At 40.3% G+C, this 18,315-nt stretch overlaps 1 protein-coding gene across 4 annotated transcripts in view; it reads left to right on the top strand.

Moving 5' to 3' along the window:
* The window catches only part of CEP126 (centrosomal protein 126), a 78,074-nt gene extending 75,192 nt beyond the window's left edge, over window positions 1-2,882 (top strand). For 3 of the 4 annotated variants that reach the window (XM_005579437.4, XM_045371126.2, XM_005579439.4), the window contains one exon: window positions 934-2,882. In XM_005579437.4, coding sequence (XP_005579494.3) covers window positions 934-978 — 45 coding nt within the window. In that variant the 3' untranslated portion in view covers window positions 979-2,882. The remainder of the gene's footprint in view (window positions 1-933) is intronic. The other variant, XM_005579438.5, reaches the window with a different exon arrangement.
* Window positions 2,883-18,315: the final 15,433 nt, after the last annotated feature.

An 18,315-nucleotide genomic window follows, 5' to 3' on the forward strand; every position in this document is an offset into this window, starting at 1 on the left:
GAGAAAAGCTTCAGAGTTAGCCAAATGAATATTATTTCAGAGACTGAAAAGGAGAAAATAACTTCCCGGGACTAAATGAAACAGATTCCTTACAAAGGGAGAGAGACAACTGGACAGGGACGCAGGGCTAACGTGCCCACAGGTTTCCTTCTGACGTGCCTAACTATGTGGGTTCCAGGCCCTTTCATCATTAGTTCCATTGGACATTGTTTTCACAAGAACTCCCGTTTCTGCTATACAACACTATAGAGATTTATTGGTAACAGAATTTATCTAGAAGAAAATTTTAAATAAAGAGCTTTAAATGCAGGTGCAAATAAATTAGAATTTATCATTTCACTTTGAACCCTGAATTTTTTTATTTTATTTTATTATTATTATTATTATTTTGAGACAGAATCTTGCTCTGTCACCCAGGCTGGAGTACAGTGGAGCGATCTGGACTCACTGCAACCTCTGCCTCCCAGGTTCAAGTGATTCTCCTGCCTCAGCCTCCCGAGCAGCTGGGATTACAGGCACATGCCACCACACCCAGCTAATTTTTGTATTTTCAGTAGAGACAGGGTTTTACCATATTGGCCAGGCTGGTCTTGAACTCCTGACTTCGTGATCTGCCCACCTCAGCCTCCCAAAGTGCTGGGATTACAAGCGTGAGCCACTGCGCCCAGCCTGAACCCTGAATTTTTAATGAAATTGTAAAATTGGACATTTTCAAAATGGGAATTTTATCTTTTAGAGTAGAAAGGTACTGATGAAAATAACATAAGGGTTGAGGTAAATAATCTGTAAAGTCCTCTCCAACCTTAAAACCATTACCTGAGAGAATGATGTGAGGATGTATTGAATATGCCACTATTTGACATAGCAGCCTAGTTTGTGGCTGCACCGTTTCAGCATGTGTTTGCATGCTTGTTTCTTCTTTCTGATTTCCAGGAGAAGAGAGAAGATAGAACCAGCAGCTGCAGAGACAAGAGATAAATTCCAGCAGAATCCGTCTAAGAAGACCTTTCATGTACTTCTCTAGGACTAGATGCATACTATTTTGTCAAAACCAGCCATAGGAAAACATGTGAGCAACAACCCCTGTGAACATTTGTCCTAACTCAGATTTTGTGAGCAGTGAAGTTTAACAGAGCTGTGAACATTTAACAAAGCAGTGAAGTTTAACAAAGTTCTGAGAATACCATGAAAGACATTATGCCTGCCTGAACAAAAAGCAGGACATAACCTAGCTCTGAATACATGCCACAAGGATGAAGCTTGTGAGTAGAGCAAACAAACATTTTTCCACAGAATTCACAGTGCTCCTTTGTAATTTATAGATTCCATGTTGAAATATATGTTAAATAAAATTTCTGTTTATTAAACCTCTTTATTAAACCTCTAACTTACTGATAAGATGTTTATAAAGTATGGCATATTTTGATTTTTTAATTGCCCATTTCAGTGTAATAAATATTCCTAAAGTTACCACATCCCACAAAATGGCCCTTGGTGGCAGCAATAGAGCAAAGGTTACCTTTTTGTATGGTGAAGGGAGGCCTTCCTATGGCTGTACAATTACATCGATTCTTCCAAATTTCATACATGGCATTTTGGCATACAGAAAAAACATGAAATTTTTCATTAAAATGTCATGAATCAAGCCAGGGCCGTTGGCTCATGCTTGTAATCCCAGCACTTTGCAGGCCGAGGTGGGCAGATGGCTTGAGCTCAGGAGTTCGTGACCAGCCTGGGCAACCCTGTCTCTACAAAAAATACAAAAGTTAACCAGGCATGGTGGCATGCACCTGTAGTCCCAGCTCCTTGGGGCCTGAGGCAAGAGGATTACTTAAACCCAGAAGGATTACTTGAACCTGGGAGGTTGAGGCTGCGGTGAGCTGTGTGTCGCCACTGCACACCAGCCTGGGTGACAGTGTGAGACCCGGCCTCAAAATTTAAAAAAAATTTAAAAAAGGTAATGAATCAAAATTAGAAATTAACAGTTTTAAGAAAACATGTTATGTGGTCTTTTATTAATAACACTACTAAATTTTGGTTCCTCCCCATAATTAGTTTTGAAACACGTGATGCAGTGAGAAATGCATTAACATGTTGAATGCCTACCATGTACCAGATTTTGTGAATATGTTTTTTTATTTAATCTGACCAGTCACCCAAACCATGGGTATTTTTGTCTCCATTTTACAGATGAGAAACTGGAGGCTTAAAGAAGTTAAACTTACCCAAGGCCACATAGCTACCTACAGTGAGAGAATCAAGATTCAAACTCAGGTTTATCTGGTTCCAAAACCCATGTTCTTTCTGCCACACCTTGTTGGTAGAAATGGAAACTATTGGATGAAATGAGGGAAAACAGAAAATGAATTCACTTTTTCAATGAAGAAAATTAGTGAAAAAATTGACCTAATGAAGGAAACCTTTGTGCTTTCCTATATTTTGAATTATAAGAGTAGGCTTTAGGAAGGCAACAGAAAATTTAGTGCTTAGACTTTTAAATAGAAAGTTGTGTGCCCTTTTAGAAAATACTTGAGAATTTTTATACTATCAAGAAAAAATTATGTGAATTAAGATGTAATTTATAAAATAACATTTCAATGGGGGTAAGCAGACCAGAAGAGTGTGCCAAGTTGTTTCTGAATCATTCTAAGCACCTCAGATGAAAACTCACTTTTATTTAAAAAAAAAAAAAAAAAAAAGACAAGGGTTTATATTCATGTACACTAGTAGTATATATGTACACAGCAGCGTCCTGCATGCCAAACTAGCTTCACCGTTAATAATCCCTCACTTTAACACCTCTTAGGAACCAAAGAATGCCTCTACAAGCAAAAGCTAGTTGAAAATAATTAAAATCCAAAGTCGGAATAGGCCAAAAAAAAGCCTAAATAGTAAGCTGGTGAAACAAGATAAGATTTGCATTTTATTAGAACTTGCACATTATGACATTGTCCTTTTATGAAACTGTGGTATGATCAGAATTCTTATGCAATTCTGCCCATGGCTACTCCAGAATTTTAGTAGATACAGGGTGGGTTCATTGAAAGTGACAAAAGTGGGAAGACAAAGAGTAAAGATCCCTTGTGAAATTAAAGTGGAAGAGAATAGCACTTTGCATGCTATAAAAGTGAAAAGTGGAAATGTAATAAAAATAAAATTTTTTGGCCAGACACAGTGGCTCATGCCTGTAATTCCAGCACTTTGGAAGGTCGAGGCAGGATTGCTTCATCCCAGGAGTTTGAAACCAACCTGGGCAATGTAGCAAGACCCCATCTCTATATAAAATATTAAAATGTCGACTGGACATGGTGGCTCACACCTGTAATCCCAGCACTTTGGGAGGCTGAGGCAGGTGGATCGTTTGAGCTCAGGAATTCAAGACCCGCCTGGGTAACAAAGCAAGACCCCGTCTCTACTAAAAATACAAAAAAAAAAAAAAAAAAAAAGCTGGGCTTGGTGATGTGTGCCTGTGGTCTAAGCTACTGGAGAGGCTGAGGTGGGAGGATCACTTGAGCCCAGGGGGCAGAGGTTGCAGTGATCAGGCATCATGCCACTGCACTCCAGCCTAAATGATAGAGCGAGACCCTGTCTCAAAAAAAAAAAAAAAAAAAAAAGAGATAGTAATCTCTTGGGCAAAAGGTATCAAATAATCAAAAGAAAAGTTTAAACACATTTGGGAGAGGCAGGGCGTCTAATAACTGGTCAGAAAAATTTAGACAGTCTTCATTTTAAAATTGGCATCAGGGAGGATTACCATGGCCTTATTTTAAATCCATGTTGCACCAGAATAACTATGTCTGTGTTTCTTATGAATGTTGAAGCTTTTTGCGAAAACTGTACTGTTAACATATATAAATATACACACACTTACATGTATGTATTTTGATAGATATTACATGTACTAAATTTTGTCAATTTCATGTAATTTACCCTTTACAATAAAAATGATCAATTAAATGTATAACTAAATGTGATTTAGTTTTTATATCTCTGTAAATTTTTAATATAAAAATTCTCAAAATGTTTTAATCTTCTTTGACATTGAGAAAACTGACACTCATGAGCCACAATGCATGCACTAATTTAACTCTAGTATACATGAAAATTCGCTTCAGAATTGCTAATCCACATATTTAGGAGAAACAAATTTGCCAACTAAAGTACAGCATTTTTATCATTCTTTTCATGCCCAATCTTACTTATTCAGTCAACACACAGTTTTCCAAAGTTACTAAGGCCAGTTCCTTCCTTTCTACCACCTTCACTGTGGTGGGTTTTTGTTTTGTTTTTAAGAGTTGAGGGTCTCACTTCATCACCCAGGCTGGGGTGCAGTGGCACAATCATAGCTCAGTGCAGCCTCCAACTCCTGGGCTCAAGAGATCCTCCCACCTCAGTCTCCCAGTATCTGGGACTAAAGGCATGCACCACAATGCCCAGCTTTTTTTTTTTTTTTTTTTTTTTTTTTTCCTTTTTCTTTTTTAGAGAGGGGATCTCACTGTGTTGCCCAGGCTAGACTGGAACCACTGGCCTCAAACCACTTTCCCATCTCAGCCTCCTGAGTCGCTAAGATTACAGGAGTGATAGTTTACCAAGTTTACTCATTTTAATACGGTTAGATTCATTTGTCACAATCTGTATCCCACGTTGGATTCTTCCAACATCCTGGATGTTTTTCTTACTTGCATACAGTAAATTCACTCTTTGTAGAATTGTGTAGGTGTTGACATATGCATAGCATTGTATACCCACCACTACTGTACCATGCAGAACAGCCCTATCATGCCAAAAATTCCTTCATACAGCCCTGAGCAACCACTCCTCTGGGTTTTGTTTCTATTATTTTGCCTTTCCCAGAAAGGGGGAATACTAGAATAAAACTTGTGGTGCTGGATTGATGTTGGAGATATATAGAGAATTCCTATAATTTTATGTTGCTCAGCATCCATTTTGAATGTAAGTTTAACTTTCTCATGCCAAAAGCAGGGCTCAGTCATCTTTGGCACAATTTCCAGTTCTACATTACACCTAGATGGCTCAAGCTGGTGGCCAGCGACAAGAACTTAGATGGATCTCTCCTGCCTAGCAGACTGGGCTCCCTGCTCTCCTGCCGCTCTTTAAATGGACCATTTAGACATTTGCTTGTTAAAGTGGCCCATACTCCATTCCCTTAGACATGCTGCTAGACACACTTTCTCTCTGGCTCTTCCTTTCTGCCTTATATGACCCGGGGACAGAGGACTGCCCTCCTGACTCATTATACCCTCCTTGCCCAGGATCTGTATGTGAAAATCATTGAACTTACTTCCTGTTGTGGTGATGTACTGAATTTGTGCTTTCCATCTGAAGAACCAGGGGACACCAGGGAGAGCACAAGGTTGAACTCCCGGTGCCAAAGTGATGATCAGGCAGGCATAAACTGGACACAGATCAGATAAGAGCCACAAGGGCACCTGCCAGTATTCCCATGTGAGAGACCCCCAGTCAGGTCAGGCAACTAGGCCTTAGGCCATCCTCCGGGTAAAAGAAGTATCCCATGAAAGGCACACTGTAAACACCCACATCCATCTCCCCTTCATATCCTGTTGGGGTAGGGTTGCTAGCGACTCTGGCACTGGAACCCCAGTTTAGCTAGGGGCTCTCAAAATAAGGTACCAAGGCCAGGCACGATGGTTCACCCCTATGATCCCAACATTTTAGGAGGCTGAGAAAGGAGGATTGCTTGAGGCCAAAAGTTTGAAACAAACTTGTGCAACACAGCAAGACTCAGTCTCTATAAAAACTGAAATAAAATAGCCAGGCATGGTGGCATGTACCTGTAATCCTAGCTACTTCGGAGACTGAGGCAGGAGGATCACCTGAGCCCAGAAGTTCGAGGCTGCAGTGAGCCATGATTGCACCACAGCACTCCAACCTGGACGACAAAGCGAGACCGTGTCTCTAAACAAATAATTTTTAAAATTTTAAAAACAACATATGAGCATAAATTCATGCTTTTAAAACTATACATACAGATACACGGATACAGAAATATAGATATGTGTGTCTACATAGGTTAGTACATATGCATATATATGTCTTTGCTGACAGGATCTGACACACAGAAGACTGCGCACCCAGATCTTGGTTTCTAAATACCATTCTCTAATAAAAGGATCCAGGGCTTTTAGAGAAGTGATTGAATCCAGGGCTAGGGCAGGCAAAATACAAGATACAGAGTAAGGATGTACTAAATTAAATATAAATAAAAATGGGCTGGGCGCAGGTGGCTCACGCCTGTAATCCCAGCACTTTGGGAGGCCGAGGCAGGCAGATCACCTGAGGTCAGGAGTTTGAGACCAGTCTGACCAACATGGAGAAACCCCATCTCTACTAAAAATAGAAAAAATTAGCCAGACGTGGTGGCAGGCACCTAATATCCCAGCTACTCGGGGAGGCTGAGGCAAGAGAATCGCTTGAACCCAGGAGGCAGAGGTTGCGGTGAGCCGAGATGATGCCATTGTACCCTGGCCTGGGCAACAAGAGTAAAGCTCTGTCTCTAAATAAATAAATAAATAAATAAAATGGGGACATTCCAAAAAGACACAGGAGCCAACCTGACAGAGCTCTGGCCTGGGCAACAACAGTAAAGCTCTGTCTCAAAATAAATAAATAAATAAATAAATAAATAAATAAATAAATAAATAAAATGGGGACATTCCAAAAAGACACAGGAGCCAACCTGACAGAGCTCGCCATGCCAAAGCTGGAACAATTTGAGCAACAAAATAAATAATGATAATATTCTGTTATAACCAAAAGAATAAAACAAATTACACCTGCCTACACTGATAATGAATAAATGATTGAATAAATAGATGAGGAAGAAGGAATGACTCTACAGTAGAATTCCAATTAATAAATGTAGACGACATTAGAGAAATATAAAAATCACCATTAGAAAACCACAATTAATTGTTGCAAGCAAGATCCACAAATGACTGCTAACATTTGTTAAAAATTTTAAGAAGAGGCTGGGCACGGTGGCTCACGCCTGTAATCCCAGCACTTTGGGAGGCTGAGGTGGGCAGATCACGAGGTCAGGAGATCGAGACCATCCTGGCTAACACGGTGAAACCCCATCTGTAGTAAAAATACAAAAACTTAGCCAGGCGTGGTGGCGGGCGCCTGTAGTCCCAGCTACTTGGGAGGCTGAGGCAGGAGAATGGCATGAACCCAGGAGGCGGAGCTTGCAGTGAACTGAGATCGTGCCACTGCACTACAGCCTGGGTGACAGAGTAAGACTCCATCTCAAAAAAAAACTTTAAGAAGAAACAGGGTATTTATGGAGCCTCAAAGTATCTCCCACAAAATATGTATTAAATACAAAGAGGCAGAAAAAAAAAGTAATTTTACAGTACAGAAATCTAGTTGATATCACCTGAACCAAATGATCAAGGTTAAAATTACTAAAAGACCTGTCAATATCATGTTGTACCTCCTGATATAATGTGATATGATGCACTGAGAAGATTACATCGCCTCTGCTGTATTCTTCCCAGAACTCAGTTTAATCAAGAGAGAAACATCACACAAACTCAAACTGAGGGACGTTCCAAACATGTCAACGTCATGAAAGAGAAGGAAAGATGGAGACTGTTACAGATCTGAGGAGACAAAAGCACATGACCACAAAATGTTTCATAACATCTTTGATTGGACCCTGAAACAGAATAAGGATATTCATTTAAAAAAGAATGGTAGAATTCTAACAATGTCTGTCACTTGTTAATAGTGTTATATACAAATATTAGTTTCTTAGTTTCGATAACTGTACCTGGTTATGCAGGATGTTAACATTAGAGAAAGCTGGGTAACAGAAACTCTTTGTGTCATTATGGTCACTCTTCTGTAAGCCTAAAGTTATTTCAAAATAACAAGTTAAATTTTTTTTAATTCTCAAAATTTTTTAAATCTTTTGTTATACTACGTGTCCCAATTTGGGGTTTGGAGCAAATATCACTATAATTATATAAAACATTAAAACAGACATTGAATAGTTTTAAATGTATTAAATATATATATATATATTACTTGATATAGATTATACAGGGTAATGTTCTTGCCCACAGGAGTTAATAATTTAGACAGTCTGTTTCAAAACCCCATTCCAAGCCCAATATCAATGATACTGAAGAAAAGAAATTTCCATCTCATCAAAGTAGTAAAAGAGCCTCAAGGTGCTTGCTGCTGCAGCAATATTTCCTACTGCTTCTGCGGTGGCTGCAAAGATTATGAACTCTGTGGATGGATGGGTGGATTCGCTTGTTCTCACCCTGCTATAAGGAAATACCTGAAACTGGGTAGTTTATAAAGAAAAAAGGTTTAATTGGCTCGTGTTTCCACAGGCTGCACAGGAAGCATGATCTGGCATCTGCTTGGCTTCTGGGGAGGCCTCAGAGAACTTTCAATCGTGGCAGAAGGCAAAGGGGAAGCAGGCACATCTTATGTGGTAGGAGCAGGAGAGAGAGGACAAAGGTGCCACACACTTTTAAACAGCCAGATGTCACGATAACTCACTATCGTGAAGACAGCACCAAGGGAGGGTGGTGTTAAACCATGAGAAACCGCCTCCGTGATCCAATTGCCTCCCACCAGGCCCCACCTCCAGCACTGGGGATTACAATTCAACACGAGATTTGGGTGGGGACACAGATCCAAACCCTATCAATGGGGAAACCGTCTGGGAGACTTTTTGAGGCCCATCCAGTTGTCCCTGACCTGCAGCATCCCACAGGGGGAGGCTTCACCGCCAAGGTTTTTACAGTCACAAGCACTCGTTTGCTTATGGTATATATCTTATCCAAATGACAAAAAGACTCCTTTTTATTGCCACGGTGGAAGGAAAAAAACCGTTAAGAGCTGTTTATTTGAAATGGAAAAATGTCTACATGCCAAGAAAAAAAAAGATTTTATCTTGCAATAAAGACCTTTTCCTGTAACAACAGCTAACGTTTGTGGAAGGCTTATAATATGCCAAGTCTTGTGCAAAGCTCTTTATATGCAGGATTTCATCTAATCCCCCTAGGAACCCAAAGAAGTATTATTATTATGTCCATATTCAAATAAGGGAACTGAGGTGTTGCAAGGTTAAGTAATGTGCCCCAAGGTTGCAAAGGTGGGGAAAGATATATCCAAGAATCAAACCAAAGTCTATCTGTCTTTACAAGTGACTTAACCTCTATCATGTACAACCAGCTTTCTTTTTTGAGACAGAGTCTCACTCTGTCATCCAGGCTGGAGTGCCAGGGCACCATCTTGGCTCACTGCAACCTCCACTGCCCAAGTTCAAGTGATTCTCCTGCCTCAGCCTTCCGAGTAGCTGGAATTACAGGCACCCACTACCATGTCTGGCTAATTTTTGTATTTTTAGTAGAGACAGGGTTTCACTATGTTGGCCAGGCTGGTCTCAAACTCCTGACCTCAAGTGATCCGCCCACCTCGGCCTCCCAAAGTGCTAGGATTACAGATGTGAGCCACTGCGCCCAGCCAAGGTTTCTTTTCAGAGCAGAATTTTCCAGATGAGTATGACTATAGGCTTATTTACAAGATTTAGAATTAGCTAAAAATATTTTTTCAACTTTTTACAAACATGACTAAGGTGAACATATAACGAAAATTTTATGAACAAATGCATATACCAATTGGGTGGAGAATTGTTTAATTTGCCATATGAGCACTTAGGACATACTGAAACTTCAAATCTTTTAAGCTTTTATAGACTACCAGTGGAATGTACTAGGAACCCTGTCTATTTTTTTTTTTTTTTTTTTTTTTTTTTTTAGACAGAGTTTCACTCTTACCTCCCAGGCTGGAGTGCAATGGTGCGATCTTGGCTCACTGCAACCTCCACCTCCCAGTTTCAAGCAATTCTCCTGCCTCAGCCTCCATAGTAGCTAGGATTACAGGCATGCACCGCCACACCTGGCTAATTTTGTATTTTTAGTAGAGATGGGGTGTCACCCTGTTGGCCAGGCTGGTCTCAAACTCCTGCCCTCAGGTGATCTGTCCGCCTTGGCCTCCCTAAGTGCTGGGATTACAGGTGTGAGCCACTGCACCCGGCTGGCACCCTGTCTTCTTAATACCAAAGGTGTCAGCAGCATCATTAGCTGCTAGCCAAATGGCAAACAAAACTGCTTTACCTACTTGGCCAAGTAAATATTGCAAAAGTAAGGAAGGGATGGAATAATAAAAGTTAGTCTTAGCTATTGTATTCCTAATGTAAATATCATCTTGCAAGTCATCATGGGGGAAATAACTAGAGAAACCTAAATCTTCCTGCAGAATTCCCCTCCCCTTTCATATTCAGTAAAGCCTAACCCTCCCTCACCATCAATGAGTCAAACAGTCTGTCTTTGGTTTGCTTCGGCAGTTGAACAGCTGCTATGTTAGTGGCATATACAAAATGAGAGGGTAGAAGATCAATTGAGAGATTACATAACAAAGAAATTCATTACAGTATCTCTTTATAGCATTTCTATTTGCTCATTGACTAAATATTTATGTTAAGCACTGTCTATGTGCCAGGCACTATACCCCAGCTACAGAAAAAAAATGAATGATATATTCCCTGCCCTCCAGTAGTTCAGTTTCCTGGGGGAATGAGACATAAGCAATCAACTGTAATAGGGCTGAACTTGACCCAGAAGGAGTCAAGTGGAGAAAGCACATATTTTTTCTGTCTGGGAAAGTCAAGATATTGGGGCTTAGAGTGTAAGTGGCAGTTCACCAGGCGAAGAGGGACACAAAAAATATTCCAGGAAGACAGAACAGTGTGTTCAAGGTGACTACAAGTAGCTCAGCATGATTGCAGTTCAGGTTGCAAGTTGGGGAGTGGCAGGATATGAGGCTGGAAAGGCAAACATAAGCCCAAACGCCATGCATAACTGCCTTGTAATATCACACTTACCTTCTCACTGCATTCTAGAACATGGCTTATTCATCAATGTCTCCCTAACTCAATGTGTGCCATGTAATAGGTCCTCAAATAACAGTACATTAACAGCCCGACAATCTTTTTAAATGTAATGTTGTGTCTATCATAATCAGTTGTAAAACTAGGTCAACTTGTATTAAGCTGTTAGTTGGCCTTTTTTTAAACTAATGTAATGACTGCCCTCTAGTGGTTATAAAACAATAAACTTTTCTATTGGTCAATGCCAGTAGCTTTCACTCTTTCGAATAAGAAAACTAAGGGATGCCCTTTGATATTTTTATATTGTATTGTATTGTATTTTAAAAACAATGTTGGTTACAAGGAATAATATATCTTCACCCACTAATAGCTTGCCATCCAGTTTGACAACCAGTGGTCTCTGACAACACTTGGTTTAATATATTAACTATGTCACATAGACTATGGTTTATGATTTAATTTATTCTGAAAGTAGATATGATTTAACTTTTTCTGAAATAGTAGGCTGCTTAAGTTTAACAATACAGATAATACAAATAAGACAAATAAAATTACCCATACACTAATACTAATCATACCTACCAAATATATTACCTTTTCTATTAATAATTTATGTACATTTCACATGTATTATCTCAAAAAAGTCTCTACAACAAAACCTGTATTTACTTTCATTCTTCAGAGTTACAGAATGAATTTCCTCAGGCATAACAAGACTTACAATAAAGTTATGAACTATAGCTTATTACTGTAATAGGACAAATAAGAAAACACTCTGTAAGATGATAAACAGGGAAACTGTTAAATTATGGTACATTTATATGATGACTATTACACAACTATTAAAATTATATATTCAAAGAATATTTAATGAATTAAAGAAATAGCAATAATTCGTTGCTAAGTGGAAATAGAGGGACCTGGAGCTATACTTAAGAGTGTCTCAACCATGGGAGGAAATAAACACATCAAGAAAGAAAAACTAGGAAATTAATGCAATCGAATATCAGGAGTGGTTTCACTGAAGTAGGATTCCAGGTGATTTTCATTTTTCCTTAATTTTTTTTTAATATTTTCACACTATCTACATTGTGTATGTGTAACTTTAGAGAAGTCCAAAAAAATTAAAAGCAAATGAAATTGTCTCCTTTGTTAAAAGTGTACACATGAAAGAGAAAGAATGACCCTCAAAGTCTGCCTTTCTGGATGTCCTATGTAGCTGAATTATAGACCCTGTAATAGGTTTTCTATACTGGAGGATGAGTTTGCTTGTCACAAAAGCATCTTCCAGGCTATTCCTTATCTACAAATATTCTTAGTAGGGGCCCCTGGACCTTCAGAATCAGAAGATGAGTAAGTATAATTTTGCGTTATCTCCTATATATAAATAGCAGTCAAACTCTCCAAGAACTTTCCCTTGGGAAGGTTACATCAGTATGAGTTTTGTTCCATTGGATGGCCCTTTCTTTTTTTTTTTTAAAGAGATGGGGTCTTGCCATGTTGCCCAGGCTAGTCTCAAACTCCTGGGCTCAAGCAATCTTCCTGCCATCCAGGCCAGGCACAGTGGCACTTTTGACTGCAAAGTATGACAGCACTAAGAGTATTGCACTACAGAATGGCAAATATGATATGCAATTTTATATTAATTTATATTAAAAGGTTGCCAGTTACCAATGTTGCTTTTATTTCCTAAAATGGATTATGACGTAAACAATATTTACGAACACCTAAAACACCCATTAAAAATCTCTTCCGTTTTTAATATTTTATCCTCATATTTTATTGTATATGCAGTAGTTGTCATAATGCCTTTCTTCTAGAGATTTTTTACAATGCCTTTTTTTAAAGATTAAGTAGAAAACTTTCCAAGAATTTCAAATAATTTTAAAGGAAGAAATTTATACATCATCCACTCCATCTAACTCTTCATATTAAAGATGAAATCCAAGTACTTTTTAAATGGCATTGGTTAAATTTTCCAATGTCCATGGAAATAAAACTAGTATTTTGCCTTTTTGGTTTCTCCAGCTCAGCAAAGAAAGAACAAAAAAAATTTGCAGAAAGTGAGAACTTTGTAAGCGACTGCATTGATCAGAAATCAATCCAAAGCTATGTAATACATATTCACTCAATACAACTTTATTGAGTACCTCTTAAATCATCTCTATGCTTGGGACTAGGGACTCCAATAGAGATCAAATAGAATCCCACTAATCAAAACATTTAGCCTATGAGATCTTAAAGACTGTTAAACAGGTAATTACTGCAAAGTGTGACAAGGAGTGAACACAGATTATAATGAGATTGTCTAGAAGGGCCATCTAATCCAGGACTTGGGCTGTGAAGGCAGGCTTTCTGGAAAATGTGACTACAAAGTGAGGGCTGAAGGATGGGTTAGACAAGCAAGGATGGAAGTGGATGTAATTTCAGGCATTAGAACCAGCATGTGTCAAACTCAGCCTGCTTTGCCCTTACTTCATAAATCTTCCAAATCAAGCAGGGCTTTCAGGCAAGAGAGCAATTGGAAGCACGCTTTTATTATACCTCTGCTCTTTCCTGAAGCCCTACTTAAATCACAATTAAGGATGAAAAAGGAGAGATACAGGCCAGGAAGAGACATCAGCCAGGCGCGGTGGGTCATGCCTGTAATCTCAGCACTTTCGGAGGTTGAGGTAGACGGATCACCTGAGGTCAGGAGTTTGAGACCAGCCTGGCCAACATGGTGAAACCCCGTCTCTACTGAAAATACAAAAAAATTATCCAGACGTGGTGGCGGGCACCTGTAATCCCAGCTACTCGGGGGTCTGAGGCAGGAGACTCGCTTGGATCCGGGAGGCAGAGGTTGCAATGAGCCGAGATCGCGCAACTGCACTCCAGCCTGGGCGACAGAGTGAGACTCCGTCTCAAAACAAAAAAAAAAAAGAGAGATACCCTAGATGTCTCAATTGTTGTAAATAAAATAAAAGGAGGGAGTACAAAACAAAGAGAAAAGAAGGGAAGACAGCGCCAAAACTCGGAAGGTTAGAAAGCAGGTGATGAAGTGGTAACTGATTTAGATAATCAAAGAACGCTAAAACCTATGCTGGCAGTAGGAGAAGCCTAAAGCAAGCCAATCTTTCCTGCAAAACCAGAAAGGCCCAGGCTTGAAAGACATCCGGTAGTTCTGAAAACTGGGGGTAAAGGTAAGACTGAAACACGATTAGTTGGAAGTCTATTAGACAAACAGTTAAACCCCAGATCCAAATGTCATACAATACAGCTGGACCACTCTGCTTCTTTTGCCAAAGCAGGAACATTTAACTTTAAAACTATGAATAAACGAGAATTTCTTTAACCCGTTAGAAGGCATTTAGTGCTGAGGGCTTGCTGCTGAGATAGCCCGGTCAGGACCTGAGGAGCCTTTCCCCAGCTGACGGGAATGTCGGCGGCTGACAGCTCTCAGCTGAGTCACTCTCCAGGCATTTCCCGCAGGCCAAGAGGCTCCTCACACGGGGCCACGCCCAGTCCCTGAGGGCCGCCCTTATCCAATGCCTGGTTGATGTGGGGCATAAAGTCCTGGTCCCTTTGCCTCAAGGTAGGTCCGTTTTGAAAGGCATGACTGCACGAAACGACCAAAAAATGTTTTGTAACATTTTAAAAGATACCATTTACAAAAATAACAAAATTTAAAATGCCAGCTATGAATCTTTAAAAAGATATGCAAGCCTTTTCTGGAAAAAAGATTAAAATATTGAAAGACATTTTAAAAGACTTAAATAAATGGATATATATACCATATCCTTGGATTTGAAAACTCAATATCATGTCAGTTCTTCCCATTGATATTAAACATTCAATGCAATTCCAACTAAAACACTAAAGGGCTGTTTGTGGAACTTGACATGATCTAAAAATTTATGTGAAAGAGGAAAGAACAAGAATAGCCCAGATACACCTGTGTCCGAAGACTAACGTGGAGGTACTTGCCCTATCAAACAACAAGACTTTTTGTTTTTCTCTTTTTTTTTTTTTTTTTGAGACAGAGTTTTGCTCTGTCGCCCGGGCTGGAGTGCAGTGGCACCATCTCAGCTCACTACAACCTCCACCTCCCGGGTTCAAGTGATTTTTCTGCCTCAGCCACCCAAGTAGCTGGGATTACAGGCATGCAACATCACGCCAGGTAATTTTTGTATTTTTAGTAGAAACAGCATTTTGCCATGTTGGTCAGGCTGGTCTCAAACTCCCGGCCTCAAGTGATCCATCAACCTCAGCCTCCCAAAGTGTTGGGATTACAGGCATGAGCCATGGCACCCGGCAAAGCTCTTATAATTAAGATAATGTGGTACTGGCACAGGATGCATATAAAAATCAATAAAATACATATTAAAAACCAAAATATATATAAAAATCAATAAAAACTCTTGCAAATAAACCTGATTTACAGCAAAGCAGGCATTGCAAACCTATCAAGCAACAATAGCTATGGTAGCTATGAACACGCACCACTCAGATTTCCTTTCAAGAGATAACCTGCGCCAAAGAGACTGTTGGCTGACAGCCCCTACCTGCTGTACCTTCTGCATCTACCATGGTGTTCACATCAATGCCTTTCTCCCCGCAGAGTGTTCCCAGTGACTGAACACTGTGGGTGTACCAGAAACAGACAATTCTTAACCAGTGAGGGACTTCTCTGGTGGACAGTCTTTACTTATGGGTGCCTCAATAGCCCTGGGCAAGACTCCCTTTTTCAGAGCTACTTCTTCCTTCCCATGCTCTTTTCACATGTGTCAGACACACATCATAACATCATGACCTTTATCCTTCACAGGTGTTTCTTCCCAATAAATCTCACACACCTCTCATTCCATCTTGATATCTGCTTTTCAGAGGAACTGAACTGACATAGTTGGTACCAGGAACAGTCCAAGAAAGCAGGCTGTAAGGTGGAGATTGGGGATGGAATCACTGACTGGCAAGGAAAACCCCATGCTGAGTGGAGAGTGAGTCACAGATTGTCCCTGGCTCAAGGTAGTGGCTCGATTGCCACTATTTCACGGGTGATGACCTGAGGAAACATCCCCTGAGAAAAACAGGCTTGCCAATGCAAGAATCCAGGCATTTCAAAGATGCAGTGGGGACAACACCTGCAAAGACAGTAGCTAGTTATTACTAAGTTGAATTGAAACCCTTCAGAGTGATGAGAAACTGAGAGCAGTTAACAACTAAAGGTTAAGTATGAGAGCCAGGATGCACTTGTGCTGGTATTGCTTACAAAGAGATCCTTATCACCCTGCAGTGGAAGAGAGCTCAGCTGCGGGGCAATCATAGGACTTAGAATAAGGAACTGCAGAGGCATTTATCAGGCAAGGCAGATCTGTCACAAAAACACCAGAGCCCTGAAACATCTGGGTGGGTAGCCCCAAGAATTCTGGGTCACCAGATTCCCAAATCTGTGCCCATCTCTCCTACCTTTAGGAGACTGCAGGAACCAACAAGGTCTCAGTGATGCTGCTGCCTCTCCCTGCAGATCCTTCAGACCTAGAACTTCCCCAGCTGTATTGGGCTGGGATTTAACACTAGTTATCTGCTTGTCAGCAGACAGGGGGTTAACTGTGAGGATTTTCTGGCTGCCTTGTGGTGGAAAGGCCTCAGTAGGGTCTTCTCACGTGTCGTAAATGCTAACTCTTAACAAGGAGTAGTGAGAGAGGGGCACTGATGTCACTAAACTTCAGTGGTGGCTCTGCTCTGTAGGCCAGGACTGAAGATATGAGAGGAGATCAAGCCTCCTCTCTTAAAGAGCTGAGCTCCTTAATTGTAGTGAGCATGATGAGCCCCCAGAGTAAGAGAGACCAGGCAACTGCCAGAAGCTGGGGGCCACAGTTACCCTAACAACCAGCAAGGTTAAAGCAGCGGCAGAGGGGGCTTGGTTGTCAGGCAGTTGTAGAAATGATGAACACAATTTGGAGTTTCTAGGGTCCAAACAAGTTGGCACCCTACAAGGGTACTACTTAACATCTACAGTCAAAACAAGTAAAGAATGGAGGAGTAGGTAGCTTAGGACAGTGGTTCCAATAAAAATGATAATATCTTGCTCCGTTTCCAGACCTGAGCCTTTTTTTTTTTTTTTAAGACAGAGTCTTGCTGTGTTGCCCAGGCTGGAATGCAGTGGCACAATCTCGGCTCACTGCAGCCTCCACCTCCCGGGTTCAAGCAATTCTCTGGCCTCAGCCTCCTGTGTAGCTGGGACTGCAGGCACATGCCACCACACCTGGCTAATTTTTTATATTTTTGATAGATACAAGGTTTCACCATATTGGCCAGGCTGGTATCAAACTCCTGACCTCAAGTGATCCGCCCATCTCAGCCTCCCAAAGTGCTGGGATTACAGGCATGAGCCATCACACCCGGCCTGAGCCTATTTTTAAACTGAAACCCGTTAAGTGATAAGATGGCTGGGTCTCCAGGAAGGACCCTGCAATTCCTCCAAGAAATATATACTGCAAAGATTCCCTCAGTCGTCTAAAGGGACCTATGGTCATTTCAGTGGGAATACACTGAGAAAAGGGAATAACCAAATATTCGAGGACTACTGAAGCGGGATCTTGGGCCATAATGTTCTTAAGCTACTAGACGATAGGATCTACTAAACCAAGGGAGTAAACCAAGAAAACAAAGATAAGAAATCTGAGAGGCAACAAAGCTGCAGTGGCCATGAGAATGTACTTTGCAGCCCTCCAGCTACGGAGCATAACTGATCAAAGACCTTAGCTAAAGTGCTCCGAAACCCATCCCAGCCCAGAGGATAGATTCTCAAAGGATGCAGAGGAACAAGGAAAAGGCAAAACACAAACAGAAATCCCCAGGGTGACAGTAAAGGAAAAATTCAGCTGTGCGGCAAGCCTAGAAAGCAACCAGTCAAGACAAGTACAGAAGGAATGGCCGCAAGAAGATAAAATTGACAGGAAATCTACTAAGTTTGAGTTACTAAGAGGATGTTTGCAATCTGGAAGAGAAAGAATTAGTGATAAATTACATAGAAAACTAAAAAAAAATCATAATTTGTATGACAGCCCAAACAAAAATATGAACAAGGAATAATAAATATTCATAGTATACCAGATGACAACAGCAAAAATTATATTTAGTCATAATAATGCAAGTGTTAAATATTGATCTAACAAAAATTAGTAAGAATTTTAGTAGGCTGGGAGAATGGGAAGTGTGAGGGAGACAGGTGGAGAATATAGTAAGAGGTTAACAGGCCATATATGAAACAAATACCAAGAATGACAGGATAAGCAAGTTATTTAGAAATATGGAAGTAAATACTATAAGAAAAAGCTAAAAGAATTAATATTATCTAGGGAGAAGAAATGGAGAGGGAT

This window comes from Macaca fascicularis, chromosome 14, assembly GCF_037993035.2.
Source record: "Macaca fascicularis isolate 582-1 chromosome 14, T2T-MFA8v1.1".
Taxonomy (NCBI): Eukaryota; Metazoa; Chordata; class Mammalia; order Primates; family Cercopithecidae; genus Macaca; species Macaca fascicularis.